A 24,564-nucleotide genomic window follows, 5' to 3' on the forward strand; every position below is an offset into this window, starting at 1 on the left:
CATGGGGTCGCAAAGAGTTGGACACGACTGAGTGACTGAACTGAACTGGTGGTGTCTATATAAATCCATCCCATAACTGTGGGAGATATTATTCCTTGGCTGAAACTTTGCTTGTTGCTCTGATTGAGCTTATTTTGAGCTTCTGTTACTCTATTACTATTGAGTAATAGGAGAAAACTCGTATTTATGGCCAGGGTCAAAGCAGGCATTATTAACTGACCAGATTCCACCTAGTAATAACAATCGTGACCTGAACATGACTATAATTTTTCCTTTAAAGTAAATTTCTTCAGAGAAACCAATTAGAGCCTTAGAGTGCAGAAATTCACCAAGGTGACCCAGAAGTACTAGACACAGTACTAGACACAGCCATAAACCCAATGACTGGATTGATTTCTAAAACTAGCATAGGATCGTTTCTATGACAGAAAAGCATTTGATTCACATACAAAGGTTAAGAAGTTAAGAAAACACTATAAATGATCATACAAGTCACATCAAGAATCTTGGGCAAGCTGTCTATCTCTGATGTCTTCTTTTTCTTGTCTTGGTGTGAGTGTAGGTCCTCCTCTCAGAGTCATTTTAAGCTAATTTTGAGGTCAGTCACCCTCTCTATAGGCCAGTCCAGTGCAAGGGCCCTACAAGGGTCCCTGTGTACAGATTGGAGACAGCGCTTCAAAGAATCATGACTGATAACATTTTACTAGGATATATCAGATTTTTAGCAACTCCATATAATCTCTAGAATATCTATATTAGTAGTATTTACCATCCAATACAGCCAGCACTGGCAAGTGTATCACTTAGCTTGCTCATACATCACAGTGAGTGTATATGGAGGCTCAAGGTCTAGTGAAGTCGACTCTGCCATCTTGGACCTAGCTGGTTCTATGGCTGTGGCATTCCTAACAAAATCCATTTACCCAACTAAATGCAACCCAATCTTAGAAAATCCTGGTCATCCATAACTCATTCTTTTCAGTACTTTTTCATTTCTCACACCTTTTACTGAAAACTTTTCCCTTAAAAGTTTTGGGTTTTTTTTGCACATTGACTTACTTTTCTTATTGATAAATTTGTAACAGAATACCAGGTATTACTTTAATACAGAATTTTTCCCAGTTCATATGAACCTGAAATTCATTTGGGTTAAATTTTCTTGTATTTAGAATTTTTTGATTTGTAAGTGCTTACTTTTCTTTAAGCCAATTAAATAGAGCTAGTTTAGAAATTAGCCACAGCAATATTATCCATAGATATATTCTGAGACATACATATATACAGACAGACATGAGAGATCTAGTTTCATTTTCTAAACTTGGTCATGAATCAGATAGCACAATAGAAAATTCACTAATTTATAAATAGCATTTTGAATAAATAAAAATTTTAAGGCCTTCTTTCTTTTTTCCCTCAGTCTCAGAAATTAGAGATGATCTAGATAAGAGCCTGGTCTCCTGAGAGCCTGGTCTCCTGAGATCCTGGTCTCAAGGCACAGGGAGAGAAAATCGAACTCTACTAGAACTTGTTCCATCTCAGGGTCAAAATTCTGAAAATTCATTTAATCAAGCTTGCTTTTACTAACTGATTGTGCAAAAAGAACTCGCTTTGGAACTAATTTTTAACACTCTTACCTAAACCAGCTTTCTCTGAGGTCGAAATAACATGGCAGCAGATCTAGACAAAATGGTGGCCACACAAAGCAAAATGGCCGTCACAAATCACAACACAGGACGCTGTACACAAGCCCAGCCACCCTAATCAAACACTCCCTTAAATACAAGATTGCAATCTCTCAGAAAACCTCCTCCGGAGACAGAACTTCAGATCCAAGTACTAACAGAGTAAATGGAAATATCTCTTCAGAGATTTCAAAGGGACGAAAGGAGGCTAAGTTGAAAGAAGAGAGGGAAGGAGGCAGGGGAGCGGGGGCAAAAGGGGTGGCCTTACAGATGTCTCCTGCCACCTGCAGACACCCAGCTGTTACAGGACTTTACCCTCGGGTTCCAGGGAAGGGAGGACTGGAACTCGACCCTACTGGAAATCAGACCAAAACCAGAATTTGAGTTCTCTGCCAATTGGAGGCAATCAGAATCCGACCCTCAGCTCAGGCTGAGTCCCTTCTACCAGGCTCCTGCATCCAGAACCAAGGGACAAGAAAAAAATGGTAAAGAAGAGGGGAAAGGAGGCAGAGGAAGGAGGCCAAAGAGGTGGGCTTACAGACGTCTCCTACCACCTGCAGACACTCAGGAGTTATAGAACTTTCTCCTGGTACTCAGCCCTACCAGAAACCAGAGCAGACCAGAAAGAACCAGAATCCAAACCAGAAACCAGACCAGAACAGAACTAAAATTCGAGTTCTCTGCCAACCAGAGTCCATCAGGCTTTGACCCTCAGCCTAGGCTGAGGCCCTTTGACCAGACTCCTGCATCCAGGACTGGGGGACTAGAAAAAAGGGTAGGGTAGGAAGGTTAAGAGGAGAAAAGAGAGGGAAGGGGAGAGAGGTCAATAAAGTCTCTTGGTCCTTACCCTGTCGGGGCACTCTGGCCATTTGTCCATGTCAGGAAGAGACCAGGGACAGAAGAGCCTCAGTTGCGGCCACTGGGTCTTGTGCATCGGCGGGTGAGCAGACTCTGAGTACCCCAGGTGGTCAGGATGTCAGCTGCAGCAAAGAAAGTCCCCACCAGAGTTGCTGTTTGTTGAAGGAAGGGGGAACTGTTCCAGGTTCCAAGAGTGGGCTCTTGTCTAACACTCGGAAATGAATTGGCCAAGGAGACACACAAGCTGACAAGCAAGTGACTGTATTGGGAAGGGGTGCCCGTGGGGAGAGCAGTAGGCTCGGGGAACCCAGGAGAACTGCACCGCCCCATGGCTTCCAGTCTCAGGTTTTATGTGATGGGATTAGTTTCAGGGTCCTTCCTGGTGGCACATGCATTGCTCAGCCAAGAGGGATGCCAAGGAGAAGGATTCTGGGAGGTGGAAGGGCAGATGGCATTTCCTTTTGACCTCTCCTAAACTCTTCTGGTTCTTGGTGGCTCATTAGTTTCGTTTTCCTTACCAGGACCTCCTGTCATATAATAACTCGTACGTGTGGTTATTGTGGTACCTGGCCAGGGTGGGTGGTTTCAGCCAGTGTGCTTCGCCTAACAGTGGTACATGTTTTGTTCCAAGTAGCAATGGTTGTTTTAGTAGTGGGAAATAGTAAGGCATAAAGGGATGTGCTGAGAGACAAGAGAATAACTTTTTTCTCTTGTAGCCAGTTTGTTGAAATGAAGTGCGTTAGTCCCTCAGTCATGTCTGACTCTTTGCTATCCCGTGGACTGTAGCCCACCAAGCTCCTCTGTCCATGAAATACTTTCCTCTGTCCAGGCAAGAATACTGGAGTGGGTAGCTATTCCCTTCTTCAGGGGATCTTCCTGACCCAGGGATCAAACCCTTCTCTTCTGCACTGCAGGCAGATTCTTTACTGTCTGAGCCACCAGGGATGAAAAATCACACCAACTCTTTGTCTTGTATTTCCCAATTTCATGAAAATAAAAACATTTTCTTTAAAACTTATTTTTGAGGACATGAGGGCACATCGTGCCACTGAGTCTTGGAAAGATCCAATTGGTACACAGATTGTCCAAACGCAGAGATCTAGAGAGGGCAAGAGTGCTGAAAATGCTAGGCAAGGAGGGGTGGGGGAGTGACAGTTAGGAGCATGGACTTAGGAATCAGACATCTGAGTTCAAACCCAAGCTCCACCATCCACCAACTTCTCTGCTCATTTATGATATCCCAGATGAACAGTTTCACCTATGATCCTCTGCCTCTGCCACTTCTGCTCTCCATCGATGACCTGGAGATTCCCCCTCTACTCGCGTTACATCCCATGGTTTACTGTTGTGTCACCTTTCTCCTTCCTCTTTCTCACTCTCCTGAAGAACCCAACCCTGGTTAAAATCAGGGTTGTCCAGGCATGACCTGGTACCCTACCTAGACACACACACACAGCTCTAATGATACTGAATTAATTAACCTACCCACTGTCCTGACACTCAGCACTCTCTGGCAATTCTACCATGTTCCCTAGTAAATTCATTCTCTCACTTTTCTAGGTGGTTATTCCACACCTTTGTCTCTTTGCTCAAACCTCCTGCATCCCCTCCTGCCTCTCAGCCAATGATGTTCCTGCTGATTTCAGTAGGAAACTAGAAGTAGTCAGAAGAAAAGCCTCTCATTTCCCGCCAAATCCGACTGCATTGTCTTATAATTCTATTCTCCAAACCCCCACTCTTTGCTACAGAGGAACTGTGTGTGCTCCTGGCTGAAGTCTATCTCATTCCCCACCCGCCAGATCCTTTGCTCGTGCCTGTTTGGAACTTTCTTCTACAGTATCCTCCCGCTAGCTTCATCAAAGTTCCTCTTTTTACTGGATCATTCTTATTCAAACATTTTTAATATCTCCCTTCTTTAAAAATACCCTCCTTAATCCTTTGTCTCCAGGAAGCTTTGCCCCACCTCTCTGTTCCTCTTTAAAGCAAAACTCTTTGAATAAGTTGTCTGTGCTCTCTGCCTCCAATAACTTACCTCAGACTTTCCACCCCCACTCCATCTGTTATTATGAATATTTTCAAACATATAAAAAAGTTGAAAGAATTTTAAGTGAACTCCATATAACCACCACCTAGACTCTATAATTAATGTTTTGCTTTATTTGCTTTAATACATATCTTGTCATCTTTTCATTCCGTGACTATTTCATCAATCGAACTTAGGTTTTGGATGCATTTTAAACAAGTTCCAGGCATCAGTACATGCTCTATTAAACACTTTAGTGTGCCTATTATTAGTTAGAGCTCAGTATTTATTCATAGCTCTTCTCTCTTTGGAGATTAAGTGAATCACCCAGGGTTCTGACATATGAGTACACCACCTTTGCAATCCAAACCTTTAAGATATGGAGCACGACTATCACCACAGAGAGTTCCCTCACGCTCCTTCTCAATCAATCCCCAGCCCATCCTCCCATCTCCTGCCAGAGGCAACCTCTGTTCTGATTTTCCCCCATCATATATATGTCTGGATGTGAGTGTTGGGCTGTAAAGAACACTGAGCGCCAAAGAATTGATGCTTTCGAACTGTGGTGCTGGCAGAAGACCCTTGAGAGTCTCTTGGACTGCAAGGAGATCAAGCCAGTCCATCCTAAAGGAAATCAGTGCTGAATATTCATTGGAAGGACTGATGCTCAAGCTGAAGCTTCAATACTTGGGTCACTTGGTGCAAAGTGCCAACTCATTGGAAAAGACCCTGATGCTGGGAAAGATAGAAGACAGGAGGAGAAGGGGATGACAGAAGATGAGATGGTTGGATGGCATCACTGACTCAATGGACATGAGTTTGAGCAAGTTCCAGGAAACGGTGAAGGACAGGGAAGCTTGGTGTGCTGCAATCCAAGTGGGTCGCAAAGAGTCAGACTCGACTGAGCCACTGAAGAACAGCAACATCGCATACAATTGTTTGAATTGTACATGTACTCTTTTGTGTCTGTTCTTTCACTCAGCATAATGTAGTTGAGATTTAGCCATAAAATATGTGTTATTCATACCTTTCTATTGCTCAGTATTATTCTATTGTTTCTACAACCGTTTGTTTATTCATTTTCCTGTTAATGGATCCCTAGGCTGTTTTGGGGCTTCCCAGCTGGTGCTAATGGTAAAGAGCTCACCTGCCAGTGAAGGAGACTTGAGACGTGGATTCGATCCCTGAGTCAGGAAGACCCCAGTGGTGACATGGCAGCCCACTCCAGTGTTCTTGCCTGGAGAATCCCATGGACAGAGGAACCTGACGGGCTACAGTCCATAGGGCTGCAAAGAGTCAAACACGACTGAAGCGACCTAGCACACAGCACACACAGGCTGTTTTTAGCTTGGGGCTGTTATGAATAAACTTGCCACAAACAAACACAAAGTTCTTTCTTGTGGATGTAGGGTTTCTTTTTGGCTAAATACTTAGAAGTGAAATTATTGGGTCATAGGGTAGGTGTATTTAGTTTTATAAGAAACTGTTAGAACTTTTAAAAAAAATGGTAGTATTGTTTTACACTCTGACCAACAGTATATAAGAGTTTTGATTGTTCTGTTTCCTGGTCAGTAGTTGGTTTTGTCAGTTTTTTTTTCATGTTTATCCATTCTGCTGAGTAGGTAGTGACATCTCCTTGTACTTTTTATATAAATGTATCTGATGAATATTAACATTCAGTATTTTTCATGTCCGTGTTGATCATTCGTTTATCTTCCTCTGCAAAGTTATCAACTCTTTTGTTCTCTTTTTATTGAATTATAAGCGTTCATGACATATCCTAGATATGAGTTCTTTGTCAGATATATGATTTGCATATGTTTTCGCCTAGACTTTGATCTACCTGTTCATTTTCTCTCTTTTTTTTTGTTCTTTGGCTGCACTGTGTGGCATATGGGATCTTAGTCCCCCAGCCTGGGATCAGTCTTGCGCCACAAACAATGAAGGCACAGAATCTTAACCACTAGACTACCAGGGAAATTCCCTGCCCCAGCCTTGCACCCATTCATTTTCTTAAAGGTGTCTTTTGATGAGCAGAAAATTTTAATTTTGATTGTCTATTTTTTTAAGTTAATTGCTTTAATATCTAAAAGTTTTATAGTTTTAGCTTTTATATTTAGGTCTAGGATACATTTCAAATTAATTTTTATATGTGGTGTGAGGTTGGGGTCAAGATTTAAATATTTTGCCTTACAGATATGTATGTTGCCTTAACGTCATTTGTTATAAAGCCTTGTCTTTTGCGGTTGGATTTCTCTGTCAACTTGTGAAAATTCAAATGATCATATAAGTGTGAGTCTGTTTCTAAGTTCTCTGTTCTGTGTCATTAATTTTTCTTATTGATCCCATGCCAGTGTCAGACTGATTTCTATAGACTTTCTAGTCAAAGTTTTAAAGTCAGGTAGTGTAAGTCCTCCAACTTTGGTCTCATTTTTTATAATTGATTTGGCTATTCAAGGTCATTTGCATTTCTGTACACATTTTAGAATTAGCTTGTCAATTTCTACAGAAAGCCCAGTGAAATGATCATGATTGGGTTTATTGAACTTATAGATCAGTTTGTGGAGAACCTACATCTTAATATTTAGTCTTTTAATCCATGAACATGGTATGTCCATTTATTAGATCTTTAATTTTTCTCAGCAATGTCTTATAGTCACAGTTTCATTTGAACCTATTCCTTTTAGGTTTTGTGCCCAAATTCCCCTGAAGCCACTCTTGTCTAGGTCACCAGTGACCTCCGTGCTGCTGTGTCCGAAGGTCAGTTCAGTTTTCCCCTTCCTTCATCTTTCAACTGCCTTTGACATAATTGATCACTCTATTCTTGAAGCATTTTGTTCACCTGGCTTTGTCTCCCCATGTTCTCCTGGTCTTCCTCCCATCTCATTGGCAGCTCCTTTTGGCCTCCTTTGCTGGATCTTTTTCTTCCAGGTGTTAGAGGTCCCTAAGCCTCAGTCTTCAGAGTTCTGTCCTTTATCCATTATCAGTCATTTCTCATGGTGTGACTATGTTATATAAAGCCATCACAGTGTCTAAAGCCATAAGACTCCTAATTTCATATCTCAGTCCTTTATCCAGGACTTAAATATACAAACCCCAGACTTATATATTCAACTTCCTATCCATCATCATTTGGAGATCTAAAAGGTATCTCAGACTTAACCATTCCAAATGGAACTCATGATTTGCCTTTGAAATGTCTTGCACCTTCTGACTCCCTACCATCCACCATGTTCCCCAACTCAGTAACTGGACTTTTATCCTTGTTGCTCATATATCAGTCTTACAGTCTTCCTTGGCACCTCTCTTTCTTTTACACTGTGCATCACCCTGTAACCAGGAAAGGTTAATTTTGAATTCACACTGATCTGCTCTGTGACTTTAACCCTTATCTTGCTGCTTTTGTTATTATGCATGCTCATGTGCTAAGTGGCTTCAGTCATGTCTGACTCTTTGCAACCCTGTGTACTGTAGCCCACCAGGCTCCTCTGTTCATGGGATTCTGCAGGCAAGAATACTGGAGTGGGTCGCCATACCATCCAGGGGATCTTCCCGACCCAGGGATCAAACCCACGTCTCTTATGTCTCCTGCATTAGCAGGTGGATTCTTTACCACTGGACCACTTGGATATCTCAAGGCTTCCCACCTGGGCTTCCCAGGTGGCGCTAGTATTCATGGGGCTACAGTCCATGGGGTTGCAGAGTCAGACATGACTGAGCACAGCACATTTCACATTTGTTATTATAGGCATACGTAATGGCCTGCCTCAGGAAGATACCCTGCCCCTGCCCACCTGTGAAGGACTGTGACATTCTTAGATTCTTTGTCTGGCAAATGGCTCAGCATCTGGCACCCCTTGACTCCTGCTTACCAGGGTGGCCTAGAAATTCACATTTGGGTAGGCCAGAATCGCAGATAGACGTGGCATCTTTGTTGATATGACAGGAGATGTTCCATTTTACACCACCCAAGAAATGACTGTAAGGAAATGAAACTAACACATCTCCCTGCCTGAAGCTTGCCATTCTAGGAGACATTTGCAAGGACTGAATTGTCTTTTTACTTTGTTTCCTCACCTCCCCCATCTCTGATCCATTAAAGAATCTGGCATCCAGGCCCCAGTGAGATGGCTATTTTGAGGCATTAGCCTGTCACGTTCTCAGTCAGCCACCTCCTGAATAAAGTCCCTTCCTTGTCCCAACACCTGCTCTCAGATTTATTGGCCTGTAGTGTGGGGAGCAGAGTGAGCTTGGACTCGGTAACAACCCTACATTAGAAAACCCTCTTGGCTCTATCATAGAGCTCTTTCTACTTCTTAGCCATCACTCTACTCCAAGCCACCAATATCTCCACCTGGTTTACTCCAGTGTTCTTCTAAGTAATCTGCTTTGTCTCACTCTATTCTTTATATAACTTGAGTCACCTTTAAAAATGTTTAATCAGAGGAGCATTTCACTCCCATGATTAAAACCTTCTAGAACCTTTCCATTATATTTAGGGGGAAGAAAACTTCTGCAATGGTTTAAAAAGCCTTAGACGATCAGACTTCTCTATTCACTCTCCGACTTCACTCCATTCTGTTGCTCTTTCTTTCACAATACTCTTGATTTCATCGGCTTTTTTGATGTTCTTGCACATTCTAAGCTTCTTTTGCCTCAGGGCCTTTGTGATTTCTGTTTCTTCTGCCTGTAACCTTTTCCCCAGTTCAGTTCAGTCGCTCAGTCGTGTCCGACTCTGTGATCCCATGAATTGCAGCACGCCAGGCCTCCCTGTCTGTCACCAACTCCTGGAGTTCACTCAGACTCACGTCCATCGAGTCAGTTATACCATCCAGCCGTCTCATCCTCTGTCGTCTCCTTCTCCTCCTGCCCCCAATCCCTCCCAGCATCAGTCTTTTCCAATGAGTCAACTCTTCGCATGAGGTGGCCAAAGTACTGGAGTTTCAGCTTCAGCATCATTCCTTCCAAAGAACACCCAGGGCTGATCTCCTTCAGAATGGACTGGTTGGATCTCCTTGCAATCCAAGGGACTCTCAAGAGTCTTCTCCAACACCACAATTCAAAGCATCAATTCTTCAGTGCTCAGCCTTCTTCACAGTCCAACTCTCACATCCATACATGACCACTGGAAAAACCATAGCCTTGACTAGATGGACCTTAGTCAGCAAAGTAATGCTGTCTAGGTCATAACTTTTCTTCCAAGGAGTTAAGCGTCTTTTAATTTAATGGCTGCAATCACCATCTGCAGTGATTTCAGAGCCCCCCAAAATAAAGTCTGACGCTGTTTCCAAGTTTCCCCATCTATTTCCCATGAAGTGATGGGACCGGATGCCATGATCTTTGTTTTCTGAATGTTGAGCTTTAAGCCAACTTTTTCACTCTCCTGTTTCACTTTCATCAAGAGGCTCTTTAGCTCCTCTTCACTTTCTGCCGTAAGGGTGGTATCATCTGCATATCTGAGGTTATTGATATTTCTCTCGGCAATCTTGATTCCAGCTTGTGCTTCTTCCAGTCCAGCGTTTCTCATGATGTACTCTGCATAGAAGTTAAATAAGCAGGGTGACAATATACAGCCTTGACATACTCCTTTTCCTGTTTGGAACCAGTCTGTTGTTCCATGTCCAGTTCTAACTGTTGCTTCCTGACCTGCATACAGATTTCTCAAGAGGCAGGTCAGGTGGTCTGTATTCCCATCTCTTTCAGATTTTCCCACAGTTTCTTGTGATCCACACAGTCAAAGGCTTTGGCATAGCCAATAAAGCAGAAATAGATGTTTTTCTGGAACTCTCTTGCTTTTTCCATGATCCAGCGGATGTTGGCGATTTGATCTCTGGTTCCTCTGCCTTTTCTAAAACCAGCTTGAACATCAGGAAGTTCATGGTTCACGTATTGCTGAAGCCTGGCTTGGAGAATTTTGAGCATGACTTTACTAGCATGTGAGATGAGTGCAACAGTGTGGTAGTTTTAGCATTCTTTGGCATTACCTTTCTTTGGAATTAGAATGAAAACTGACCTTTTCCAGCCCTGTGGACACTGCTGAGTTTTCCAAATTTGCTGGCATATTGAGTGCAGCACTTTCACAGCATCATCTTTGAGGATTTGAAACAGCTCAACTGGAATTCCATCACCTCCACTAGCTTTGTTCATAGTGATGCTTTCTAAGGCCCACTTGACTTCACATTCCAGGATGTCTGGCTCGAGATGAGTGATCACACCATCGTGATTATCTGGGTCGTGATCTTTTTTGTACAATTCTTCCATGTATTCTTGCCACCTCTTCTTAATATCTTCTGCTTCTGTTAGGTCCATACCATTTCTGTCCTTTATCGAGCCCATCTTTGCATGAAATGTTCCCTTGGTATCTCTGATTTTCTTGAAGAGATCTCTAGTCTTTCCCATTCTGTTGTTTTCCTCTATTTCTTTGCATTGATCACTGAAGAAGGCTTTCTTATCTCTTCTTGCTATTCTTTGGAACTCTGCATTCAGATGCTTATATCTTTCCTTTTCACCTCTCTTCTTTTCACAGCTATTTGTAAGGCCTCCTCAGACAGCCATTTTGCTTTTTTGCATTTCTTTTCCATGGGGATGGTCTTGATCCCTGTCTCCTGTACAATGTCATAAACCTCATTCCATAGTTCATCAGGCACTCTCTTTATCAGATCTAGGCCCTTAAATCTATTTCTCACTTCCACTGTATAATCATAAGGGATTTTATTTAGGTCATACCTGAATGGTCGAGCAGTTTCCCCTACTTTCTTCAATTTAAGTCTGAATTTGGTAATAAGGAGTTCATGATCTGAGCCACAGTCAGCTCCTGGTCTTGTTTTTGTTGACTGTATAGAGCTTCTCCATCTTTGGCTGCAAAGGATACAATCAATCTGATTTCGGTGTTGACCATCTGGTGATGTCCATGTGTGGAGTCTTCTCTTGTGTTGTTGGAAGAGGGTGTTTGCTATGACCAGTGCATTTTCTTGGCAAAACTCTATTAGTCTTTGCCCTGCTTCATTCCACATTCCAAAGCCAAATTTGCCTGTTACTCCAGGTGTTTCTTGACTTCCTACTTTTGCATTCCAGTCCCCTATAATGAAAAGGACATCTTTTTTGGGTGTTAGTTCTAAAAGGTCTTGTAGGTCTTCATAGAACTGTTCAACTTCAGCTTCTTCAGTGTTACTGGTTGGGGCATAGACTTGGATTACGGTGATAATGAATGGTTTGCCTTGGAAATGAACAGAGATCATTCTGTTGTTTTTGAGATTGCATCCGAGTACTGCATTTCGACTCTTTTGTTGACCATGATGACTGCTCCATTTCTTCTGAGGGATTCCTGCCCGCAGTAGTAGATATAATGGTCATCTGAGTTAAATTCACCCATTCCAGTCCATTTTAGTTCGCTGATTCCTAGAATGTCGACGTTCACTCTTGCCATCTCTTGTTTGACCACTTCCAATTTGCCTTGATTCATGGACCTGATATTCCAGGTTCCTATGCAATATTGCTCTTTACAGCATCGGACCTTGCTTCTATCACCAGTCACATCCACAGCTGGGTGTTGTTTTTGCTTTGGCTCCATCCCTTCATTCTTTCTGGAGTTATTTCTCCACCTTTTCCCCAAATAATTATAAATCTTGTTACTTTAGTTCATTCTGCTCTCTGCTTAAGTGTCATCTCCCCAGAGGGGCCTTTTTTGGCCACCCTATGTAAGGAGAGTGTCCCCTCACCCCATTGCTCTCCACTTCTTTACTCTGCTTTGGTTTTCTTCTTAGCACTTAGCATTATCTGGTTTGATATGCGTTTATTTGGTAATCGTCTGTTTCCTATTAGAATACATGCAAACTCCCTGAGGTCAGGGACTTTCTACTTTGAAGGGTTAATACTGTTACCAATGCTTGTCACATAGTAAGTGCTCTATAAGTTTATGTTGATGAATGACTGTGGGCAAGTTAAACTTGCTGGACTCATTTTCTTCATCTGAGAAATGGGGAAAATAATGGTATTTACCTTATGCAGCAAATGTGAATGCCAAATAAGATTGGGTGTAGTAAGACATTGTGGCAATAGTGTTGGCTGATGTGATTATGACTGCTATTCAGTAATGTAAATGATCTAGGACGTTGCTGGTGGTGCAGTGGATACTAATCCACTTGCAGTGCAGGGGACATGGGTTGACCCCTGGTCCGGGAAGATTCCACATGCTGTGGTGACGTGTGCCGCAACCACTGAGCCTGCAAGCCACAACTACCGAAAGCTGAGCACCTGGCACCTGTGCCCTGCAACCAGAGAGGCCGCTGAAATGGGAAGCCTGCACCCCGCGGCTGGAGACAGCCCTCACAAAGCAGCAGAGACCCAGCGCCGCCAAAGATAAATCAACTGTGTACACGGTTGAAATCTCTTATGATTAACCAACAGATACTTACGCTACATAGGGTGGACTTTGCCTGCTGTATACTTTTTACAGTGGTTGATGTCAGAAGTATAACTTACAATCCAGTTATTGGTAATTTAGCTGGAGGGAATAGACATAAGTACATGAAGAGTCAAATGCCAAGTGAAAGTCGCTCAGTTGTGTCCAATTCTTTGCGACCCCATGGACTTCACAGTCCATGGAATTCTCCAGGCCAGAATATTGGAGTGGGTAGCTTTTCCCTTCTCCAGGGGATCTTCCCAACCCAAGGATAGAACCCAGGTCTCCCGTATTACAGGCAGATTCTTTACCAGCTGAGCCACAAAGGAAGCCCAAGAATACTGAAGTGGGTAGCCTATCGCTTCTCAGTGGATCTTCCTGACCCAGGCAGGTTCTTTACCAACTGAGCTATGAGGGAAGCCCTAAATGCCATCGAATATTTAAATAACCAATCAAGACAACAGAACAAATGTTATCATAGTAATAGTTGTCTAATACATGTGCTGATGATTGTTCTAGGTCTAAGAAATGAAATAAAAGCTTTTTATAAAAATAAAAAGCTTTTTTTTTTTTTTAACTAGAGTCGTCTGAGGAGGCTTCATGGAGCATGTGGATTTGGACTGCCTCTTGAAATGCCGGGGAGGATTTTAATCCTTTATTGGCCATGAGGTGGATGGGCATCAAAGGTGGGGCAGTGACATAAACCCTAAGAACTAGGGGAGGTAAAGAATGCAATAAATCGGTTTGGCAGGAGGGAGAGGTCTTGTGAGGAAGCAGTTTGAGAGCAGCACAAAGAAAACAAGGTAGGAATGAAAGCAAATGATTCAGGCTACAGGAACTGCCAGGGTGACAGGAAGCCCGTCCTTACTTGGGTTGGACAAGCAAGGAAGGAAGTGCTTCTGGGTGGTTAGGAAGAAGGTAACGCATCACAGGCTTGCCATTGCCAGCTTCACTCCCTTCTCCCCCACAGCACAAGTGCCCTAGGGTGTTACTCTCTGATGCCCAGACAGTGGGCTGGCTTGCGAAGTCCACGTGTCCATGTATCCAAGGAGAGGCAGCCACAGGAGGACACTGCTCTTCTGTTCCCAGAGCCTGTAAGATAACTTTGAACTCTTTTTTTTTTTTTTTTTTTAATCCACAAGAATTCTCACTCCAAGTGGCTATGACTCAAAGGCAAGGGAGAGTTTCCACTATGATTTCTTATTTAAAAGAGTAGAAAAACTACATACAAAAACTTAGCATTGGATTTGGGTTTCCTGCATCATTGGGAAGGGGTGGGAGGTGGGAGGGAGGTTCCAGAGGGAGGGAACATTTATGTATCTATGGCTGATTCATGTTTATGTATGGCAGAAACCCACACAATATTGTAATTATCATGCAATTTAAAATAAAATTTTTTTAAAGACTAGAGAAACTTAGAAATTAAAGGCCAACCAACAAACATAATAATTTACATTTTAATATGCATATTAAGAAATACTCAATTTTTTCACTCCTCAGTAGTGGATGAAAGTGGGAAAAGAGCATGTTAAGCATTTCCTTCTTTTTTAGAAGAATATAAAGAAGTAGACTAAGGAACAAATAAAAATATTCATATATTTGTTCAAAAAAAAAAGAAATAATCAGGTTTTTTTCTGAACAATATGAAAGAGAAGTGTATGTCACCCTAAAATATGCTACTTAGGCGTATTGATTATTTTGAATTAAAGTTATTTAAGAAACAGCTGATACAAGAATACTCTGATCCTCCTTTGTCTCCTTGAGAGCAGGAGATAAATCTCCCAGGTGGAAGGGATCTTCCCTGTACCAGGAGGGTTGAAGGCATCCTCATTGCCAGAGTCAGGGAATTCAGGGCCAAGAGGGTTGTATAAACAAACTTTGTTACTTCACTGATTTGCTGGACCAAGCCCAAACCCTAGTATTTTGTCATTTCTTCACAAATTTATTGTTTCTTTTGTCTAAAAATTATAAAAGCTACCTTCTTTGGCTACTTCTTTGCATCCCACATTTTTATCACCTCTCATATATACAAAATTAGTTTTTCTCTTGTTAATCTGTATCAATTTAATTATTAGACCAGCCAAAGAACTTAGAAGGGAAAAATTTTCCACTCCTACAAGCATATTTTGTCAGTCATGTATAGCCACCTTCTCATTATCATGTAAAAGGAAACACCTTATATGAGAAGAGGCCAGAGTAACCTGTGAACTGATCAGATTGTTTTTTAAAAAGATAGGTTACCTAACCAACTATGAGATAAAATTTGCTTTAATGATATAATTTTATGTAGATTTGCATCAGTCTAAAAGAATGTGTGTGTGTCCATTAAGTTTTTTTGTTATCAGCGAGTTAATAAATGTAACCTTTTGGAGCATTAGAACAGATTTCAGAGCAATTTGTAGTAATTAAGAAAATGATCCTGTAAAAATAAGAGAGTCAAAATAAAACAAAAAAAGATGCAGAACAGATATGAGCCATGACATGTGGCCGAATAGGGAATGGACATGAAGACAATAAGACACATTGTTGTTAACACAGCCCTGAAAACACGTGTCCCAGATTAAATAATGAATGCGGTTGGTGGGCATAGCCAGGAGAGAACAGAGAGCACATTGTTTTAGCCTGTCTATCTATTTTCAGACTAATTGCTTAAGTATAGGCTTCTGTTCTGGTTACAGCCAGAGGAAAATCAAACAGTTGAAATACTGTAAGTCCTGTAATTCACCCCCATCACAAATCAAAATTAAATAAGAGTTAAGAGCAAAGCATCCAAGTAAATCGTTAGGCCTGCCTGCAAATGGAAGCCTGAAGAGAAGCAGGGTCTTTCGTCCTCTCCTGATCAGGTTCTAGCTAATGTGATATGAGGGCTTGTCATCGCCTCTTCCGCGCTCAGGACTACAGCTTCGGCTCCGTAGGGTGGGGCGGCAGATCCCAGGTTCCATGCCTGGGACTGGCCCAAGGAGTGGTGTCTTCTTGGGCAGCGGCTTCTCTGAGGTTTCAGGCAGATTGGTATCACCTGCCTTTTCCTACTTAAGTCTTTGTGATGAGCTAGTGAGCTGTAACCTGTGAAAGTACTTTGTTGACACAAATGAAGGGATTCTGTTTTTATTGTTTTAGAGTGTAGAGTTGGTGGAGGAAAGAACACAAATCAGTATCCTGGATTTGAATCCTGGTCATCTCATACTCCGTCTCCCCTTTTCTGAATTCTTTAAGTGTCTTCCTGTGTTACCTGCCCCCCACCCTTTGTATCAGACGTTCTTTGCTCTTTTGAGAGTTTGCAAGGACCCCTTTGGCATTCTAGTGAAGCTAATGAATCCCTTTACAGAATAATGTTTAATGCATTAAATTAAATGCATACATTTAAGTGAATAAAATTAGAGGTTCTAGGCATTTCTGCAGTAAACATCTTTGCCATAAAGCAGTTTTACTGCACAACTAATTGGCCGTAAGGCAGTTTTGCCGTAAAACAGAAAGTGACTGGTTGACAGTTGGTTTCAGCTGTGTTATAGCAACTTGATAGAAAATACAGTGATAAGAAAACTTACTGAAGTGTGAAATAAGAGAGTGTAAAGCCAGACTGAATACTGTACTAGAAAATGATAACAACAGTTTGCTAATCATTTCATGGGCACAGCCAGCTCTCTCTTGTCAGAACCAGAAGTTTACCAACCTATGGCAAATATAAAAGCAGAGGCTAGTGATACACGACACTGTTTGAGAGTATTACGTATCGGTTCTTTAGCTCATTTAGATATAACATCTCATCTTGTAATGTCGCCTTTACCAGATTTATCACTCAATATTAGAAGTTGAATGCAAAAGGAGACTCAGACTCCTCCAATATCCCCCAGATAAATGGTTACATGATTCTTGGTAAGTTTTATGAAAATGGTGACATTTTTTGTTATTTGATAGTGCAGAACATGATGTAGACAGAATTTTGGTATTTGGCACAGAATCTGGCTTAGGTGATTTGGTGAAATGAGGACTGTCATGTAACATTTAATGTAGTCCAGATATGCACTGCTTTATATATATGTTTGTATATGATATATATATATATATATATATATATATATATATATAAGCATCCCTTGTCTGTTTATTCTACTTACAGGGAAATCTGAAGAGTCTTACAGCAGGTTTTTTTTTTTATACCATGGAGATGTATGTCCAACATTAGACCCTGCATCATTAATGATTGACTTTGAGAAAGGAAGTATCATTGCTTTCAGAATGTTTCAAGTAGTTTTAAGGTTTTGTTATTAGTTTTTCAAGCTTCATTATGTCCTTTTTAATGTCCCTATTTTAATTTATTTTCATGATTTTGTCTTTTATGGTAAAGCTGTCCTACAGCCAATTAGTTGCAAGGCAAAAGTTCTTGCAGCAAAGATTCTTAAGAGAAAATACCAGACTGCATAGGGTTACGAAAGAAACCAATTAGACTGATACAGTTATCAGTATACCAAAAAAGTAATAACATAATATCCACCCCTTATTGATAGACTCCAAAAACCACCTCCTTGTCTTGTCCATCCCAACCCTCCTTCTGCCAGCCGACTCTTCCTCTGTGTGCCCAATTCTGTTGGTGGCATTAACAACTTCCACATGGCTCAGGCCCCGAACCCAGCCTGAGCAAGTAAGTGAGCATTGCTGCTGCCAGGATTACCGCCCCAGTCTCCTTGATAATATCTGTGGAAGTGTAGACTTGTATATTTTAAAGCACTGATATGTCCTTTACCTAGAATGTCTTCTAAACTTCTGTTTACCTTTCAGGGTCTCTTTCCAACACACACATCTGGTCACATTATGGTTTAGAATCTCTTGGTGATGCCTCTTTATCTCCATGATGTGACATCAGAGGACTCCTGTCTCCCTCACAGAGTTTCTTCTGTTGGTCTCCCAGCCTCATCAGGCTGCCTGTGGTCCCTCTGGTGGTCTGCCTCCCACCTCCCCCTTTGCCTTGGCAGGCTGAGTGTGTGCCCTCTGCTTGGGGATCCCTCACCCTCCTTATGGCCTCCAGGTCTCAGTTCTGTGGCCTTTCCCAGCCAGCACTATCACAAGGACTGTCCACAGAAAGTTCATGTCCAGCCGTCTCCTGCTCCCTTTTATTTGACCAGAGTCTGGCAGAGTTTCACAAGTGGTGTGCACAGAGGAGGACAGCTTTATTATCGTGCGTGATTAGCAGCACTGACTTTAGAGCCAGATGACCTGCGTTCTAATCCCAGTTCCACCACTAGCTCTTTGATCTTGGCAAGGTACTTACTCTTTAGAGGCCTCAGCTTTCTCATCTGTGAAACTGGCAAAATAATAGATTGGTGTGATTTAAATGAATGAATCTCTTGAAGCACTTTAGAACCATGCCTAGCTTATTGTGAGAGCTTAAATATTAGCTATCAGTTTTAGTTTCAGTAAGTTTTGTAATATTAGTCTTAGTTTCAGTAGTATGGCTTGGGCTTATTTAAAAGTCACATCCCATTATACTTTTATTTTTGCTGGAGTTTTATTAAAAACTGTCATGTAATTCAAAACCCAGTGTTTAACTGTTCTTCATCTCCGCTGAGGATATCAGAACATCGATTTTAACAGAAATAATTTATATTAGACAAAAGGAAACACTGTTTGAAAGAAAGATAGGAAGAATCCTGGGGATATAGCATCTTAACAGAATGATGGAGACACAGTCCCACCAGCAGTTAGCTAGCTGAGTTGGGATGTATCCAGGGTTCTTACATTTCAGAGATTATGCTGGTCTCACAGGAATTTTTCTTTCAGCCCTTTGGGTTAAGGAGAGATCAACATTATTTATCAGAATATGTCTCTGGGAATGCAAATCATTATATATGCTTGCAAACCAGATCCACAGGTTTTGAATGTAATTATAATACTTCTTCTTTTGCATGAATATTTTCATACCCTCTATAAATATTCTGGTCTGTTGTACTCTTATAACTCATCCTTTTCTTCCCCCATTTTTTTCCCCAACGGCTAGTATTTCCCCTGAGGTTTAATTATTTCAGCCTATTCTTGGTTTTGCCACCAGGTGGGGCACTGGCTCCTTTATAACGCATAGGCCAAAGTCTTGAGGCTGGTTTTCTCATTGAGGTGGCCACCTTGCTCCCCCTCATTCTGAACTGACACCTGCAGAAACTGTTGAGCTCTGACCCTGGGAGTGGATGGGGGAGGGTGGAGGGCGAATATTAGATCTGAGGGAGTTACAGGGCTTTTCATGCCTGATTTTGTTGAGCTAATATGCTAATGACTTATGTTTCACAGGTTTTGAGTAACATGGATTTTACCATAAATACATGTAAATCTACTTGGCAACAAAAGAATCAAGTGTTATTAAAGTACGTGGTTAGTATTGCAAATTTTCCTTGGGAATATTTGGTCCCATCTTTATGGCTCAGAAGAAACACTGAATTTGGTAATCTTGACCATTGTGTTAAACAGGTCTTCTAAAAATAAGGTAGAAATCATGGAAACAAGAATTAAAACTGCTCTTGGTGTTGAAATCTTGGGAAAAATTTTGTATACCATGAGCACTTTATGTTAAAAAGCAGAGCATGGAGTTTTAATTCTTTCTTAAGAAGCAATATGTTGGAACATTATTTTTTAAAATAAATGTCTTAAGGAAACTATCAATTGTTTTTTAGAATGAAAAATAAATTTATTATTTTAAAACCATAGTAAGTTATATTAAGCTCTAGTTTAAACTGTAAACAATTATAAAACTACCAAAAAAACTTTTTTATTTTATAAAATAACCTAACTGTAGATGGTAGAATTGAATTACAAGTAATTTTCAGATTTATAGACACCATGTCAGACTCAGAAGTTAGGTAGTTCTTTGATAAGTTTTTCCCCTGAACTTTAACTTTTAGACTTCAGTGATTAATGAGGTTTTTTCCTTATTTAATGTATTTTAAGAGACTTCCCTGGTGGCAGTAGTAAAGAATCTGCCTGCCAATGAAGGAGGTGCAGTTTCAGTCCCTAGGTCAGGAAGATCCTTTGGAGTATGAAATCACAATCCACTTCAGTATTCTTGCCTGGAGAATCCCATGGACAGAGGAGCCTGGTGGGCTACAATCCATGGGGTTGCAAAAAAGAGTCAGACTTGACTTGGTGACTAAACAATAACAACAGTATATTTCAAAAATGTAGGAATAGTGATAGTACGTAACTTTGATTCTCAGAAACAATAATTTAATATGGTCCCTCTTAGGCACCGTGAAATTATAGGGCTATATGTTCCAACACCACCACCACCAACTTGGGCAATAATATAAAACTCATTTCATGGCCCTAGTTGAGGGCAGACTGTATTCCTCTTGTTTAAAATGAATGAGTCACTTTAAGTCTCTCTCTGAAGGGAGAGAAAGGAGTGAGAATGCTCTTTGTTTAAGTTGGTGTGTTACAGCTTTCTTGGGCAGCAAGTACAAAAACGAAGCCCAAAGTCTTAACTCATTCTGTACATGGATTTTATTTCTCATAGTAGCCCAGTGTCTATTTAACATATGGGAGTGGTTTCAAGTTCATTACTAAAGCTTATAGGCTAAAGTGCTTTGTGGGCTTGGCTACGACTTAAGTTGCCTTTGGGGAGTCAGCCAAAAACGGGGCTTGCTTTCCTGTGTCTGTGGATTCTCCGGGTGGTCAGTTTCTTTTCCCTTCTCAGCTGTCAGCTGCTCTGGAGATTAGTTTCATAGTAAGGATTCTTTCTTTAAAGCAATATGAAGCGACTACTTTCACGGGGGCACCAGGTTAGTAAATAACATTTTGGACTTTATGCTTCATGTGTCAGACTTTCTTTCTGTTCTCAGGGGGCAATGACATGACAGTCGGCATGGCATTTTGTGCTGTTGCTGTGTTTTTTAAGAAAATAATGTTCATTGATCCTATGGAGGTCTGAGGTTTATAGTCTTCCTTATCATATCTGCATTGTTGGACAATATTAAATGCAGGAGGAAGCCATGAAATAATGACTGGTTTGTGTTAGATGTGCAGTCTAGAAATCTGTGCTTGTTTGTATGCATTTTCAGTTCCTTTTTCAGAATTCCTTTCATTATATCTTCTCATGATGTCTTCTAGGAGTAGCTATGATTTTATACATGGTTTATTTTACTTTTTGGAGCACAAGGCAACAGTGTGCTGTGTCCCAGCCAGCATGCAAGCTTGTCTGATGTATGGTTTTCTCTAGGGCCTACTACTTACAGTTAAAGGAACCAGAATGTCATTTTAATTTTCTTTTTGAAAAGCCTGGCATTTTTCTAGAATGCCTCGGAAAATACCTGTGTAACAGTTGACGTGGACAGACTGCACAGGTGGATCAAGCTGAACAGAATCCCTTCCTTAGTCATCACTGTTTTTCTTCTTAAGTAAGTCCTCAGGATTGAAGATTACTCTAGGAGTAAATATGACAGTCAAAACGGAGTGTGCCTTGTAAGGCATGAAATTATCGCTCATAGTATTAAAATGAAATTAAGTCAATAAAGTGAAGTATCAAGAGAATATCTTCCTTAATTTCATTAACTTAGACATCTCGAGAGCAATTTTACCTTTGTTCACTTGTCACCAAAGCAATCTGGTATTAAATAGTTTCACAAGAGTAGTTCGATTTGATGATATTTTCAATTTTGTATATGAAGTACTTATGAAGTATAAGTGTTCTTATGAAGTATACTGGCTTTTATGTAACTTTAGGTATGGTTTAGTTCAAGGTAAGCACTAGTGTTTTAAAATACGTGAATATACTTATATTATTACCATTTTAATCTCCTCTCTCTTTGCCCTGTTGGGAAATACAGTGTTTCAGAAAGGGTCTGTTCTCTCTTGTTCTCTTCTGTCTAAAAATATAAACCTGAGGGAGAAGGAAGACAGAAATAGATATTATACTTAGAAAAATCTCTGAGGTGATTTGCTAAACTTTAAAGTTCCCAGTCCTATCTCTGCTGAAGCTGAAGTTATAAAGTTATGTCTGCATGCCATGTCAGAATTGCAAAACGGACTGGACTTTATCCCCTCCGAGACACAGCTGTACAGCTGTATTATTGCCCCTGTGTCTGCAGATATTTTCTTCAACAGTAAATCCAAAAAAAGAAAAAAAGCAGATTGCTGTGATTTGCTTAATATTAATATGTGTTAGTACTGCATAATGCTATTATGATTAAATACTATTAACTTAAAATTTTAAAGAAGACTTTTGTCAATCTGAATATACCTGCTCCCTGATTTTAAAGGACAGTGTTAAGACATTCTGCTTGTTGATTATTCGTTTGTGCTTAATCGGCATGGATAAGTCTTAAAAGCTCACATCAGACACATTTATGTCTGGTAGGTCTCAATTTCTATATTCCCAAGTGCTTCACAGCTTTTTCTTCTACAGATGTTAACGAAACAAAATACTACTGATTAGAAACAGAAAGAAAACAACGTGACAATGGATAGAATAAGAGAGGAAACTCCATAAAAACCAGATTTTAGGGTTTCCCTAAAGAGTATGCATTACAGTAGGCTTCCTCCAAACACGACAGGAAAGAAAGACTGTACAGGGGAGTGCTCAAAACCTGTAACTTGGGATCGAAGCAAATCTTACTCCTGATTCCAGGCTTAGCACACACATTGGAGTTCTCGTTCTCATCTTGCCAGCCTGGTTTACTTTTGTTACATCTCTGCCTTTTGGCTAAAATCAAGTAGAGACGGGCATTTTTCCCATTCCATATCAGGTTAAACTCTGAGCCGATTAAATTTTATCCAACATGCTTTCTTGTTAACAGTCAGAAGTACTCCAGATGCCTCATAAATCTCAGATGGTTATGAACACAGTTTATGTTCCAGAAGCATGTGATCCTTATTTCCTTTTAAAACAAAGCTTAGATTCAAAGTTGGAGACAAATCCTAGGGCAGATTATTTCAACACAAATTGGCCCATACCCCAAACATTGGGAATGATGGATGTCACTAGAAAATAAGGACTCAGAGGAAAGAAATGAATGATCAGGAGGAATGATGATATTAGGAGTTGGTTTTCTGACTTCTGAACCTTGATAAATGTTCACCTATCAGCCGGGTCTGTTCATGTCCCAGATCAGTCTCATTCCTGCCCATAAGCTTGATCTTCAGTGTGCATGTTTAGGGAGCTGTCAGCTGTTGATTTATAGTTTCTGGTCTTGTCAAATTCGTGTATGGCCACCTTTGCCTTTTTCACGCCTGACTCCCTGAATTCTTGTTCCCAACCCTGCTCATTGAAGGTGCCCGCATGAATGGATCTTGTGCTTATGTTATCCGCAACTCAGACAGAAGGCAAGAGGTGCTGTGAAATTCACTATTTTAGTAATGATAGTATGTACTAACTTCCCAGAGGGATTGCAAAGGCTGAGGACAGATTCTATTCCCAGGGCTGATCTGACCATAGACATCCCCCATTCCCTCTTTCCTTCTAAAGAACCCAAATTAAGTTTGACCTTCTGGCATTTCTGGAGGTGATGATATTAGTAATCATGGCAGGAGTAGTAGAGGCAAGGTAATAGTAATAGTAACAGCTAACACTCAAAAAGCATTTCCTAAGGGCCATCCCTTGTGTCAGCTTCTTATTTAATCTTCACAACAACCCTACGATGTCAATTGTCTTTATTATCCCCACTTTACAGTTGATGAAACTGTCCCAGTTACATAATTTGTCCCAAGTCATAACAACTAGTTGGCAGTAATATTGTTGTGCTTCAGAGAGACGATGTGGTGGGGAAGAAATGGAGTGAGAAGTTAATGTCTTTGGGAAATATAATCCAATCCTTATTATTACTGAGAAGCAACCATGAAATACTATTATCTGTGCTGCCCTTCCTACTCAAAGATGCTCCTGTTGACCCACCATCAACCAGTAAGGCATGTCCTTTGTGTTCTTTTTCCCCTGGGTGAGGGTTGAGCTTGTGCTCTGCTTTCTCACATGCTCTGCTGGTGATGAGTGGAGAGAACCAGTGGCAAAGCAGAATGCAGAGCTTGGTTAGTGGTCAGTAAAAGAGACCAATGGTGACTAGTCCCTGTGGAGAATAAGCCCACAGTTTTAAAAACTGTCTTTTAACTGCATAAGCTAATCTTGGGACTTTTGAGACTTTTTAAGGCTAAAATAATAAAACCACTAAGACTCAAACCTGGGCCTTTTGCTTGTTTAGCTTTTATTTGGCCTGAATGAGTGGTGTCCTCTTCATTCCTGACCAGTATGATTTCCTGCTGACAATCAAAGTTCTGGTTGTTTTGTCATTCCTGAAGGCTTTCTGAAGTTTAGTGGAAAGCCAAGACTATGAAACATGTATTTCCTTTAAAAACATAAATGTGCTTTTGAAAATGTTGTGCAAATAGCTTACTCTAGATTTGGCCAAAGCTTAAACATGTGGCAAATAAGTTTGGAATCTTTAAAAATACAGTCCATAGGTTAAGGAGTTAAATTTAAAAAAAGAAATCAAACAATAATTCTAACCATTGGATTGGGACGTACTTTCTCTTCCTAAAACCAATAGTTGTTGTTTAGTCAATAAGTTGTGTCTGACTCTTTTTTGCAACCCCATGGCCAGTAGTCAGCCAGGCTCCTCTGTCCATGGGATTTC

The 24,564-nt window shown here is 40.8% G+C and overlaps 1 protein-coding gene across 14 annotated transcripts in view; it reads left to right on the forward strand.

Annotated features, from left to right (window-relative positions):
• Positions 1-24,564, forward strand: part of PLD1 (phospholipase D1) — a 284,231-nt gene that overhangs the window by 44,410 nt on the left and 215,257 nt on the right. Inside the window, exons 3-4 of one of the 14 annotated variants that reach the window (XM_060393729.1) lie at positions 7,251-7,323; positions 13,546-13,650. The exons of 11 other annotated variants lie outside the window; for them this stretch is intronic. Coding sequence is in view for 1 of the 3 variants with exons in the window: in XM_060393734.1 (XP_060249717.1) it covers positions 14,003-14,058 (56 nt within the window). In the remaining 2 variants the exon portion in view is untranslated. Of the gene's footprint in view, positions 1-7,250; positions 7,324-13,545; positions 13,651-13,939; positions 14,059-24,564 lie in introns of those variants that run through there. 2 more of the 14 variants (XM_042234540.2, XM_060393734.1) reach the window with 2 other exon arrangements.

The sequence above is a fragment of the Ovis aries genome, chromosome 1 (assembly GCF_016772045.2).
Source record: "Ovis aries strain OAR_USU_Benz2616 breed Rambouillet chromosome 1, ARS-UI_Ramb_v3.0, whole genome shotgun sequence".
NCBI classification, from domain to species: Eukaryota; Metazoa; Chordata; class Mammalia; order Artiodactyla; family Bovidae; genus Ovis; species Ovis aries.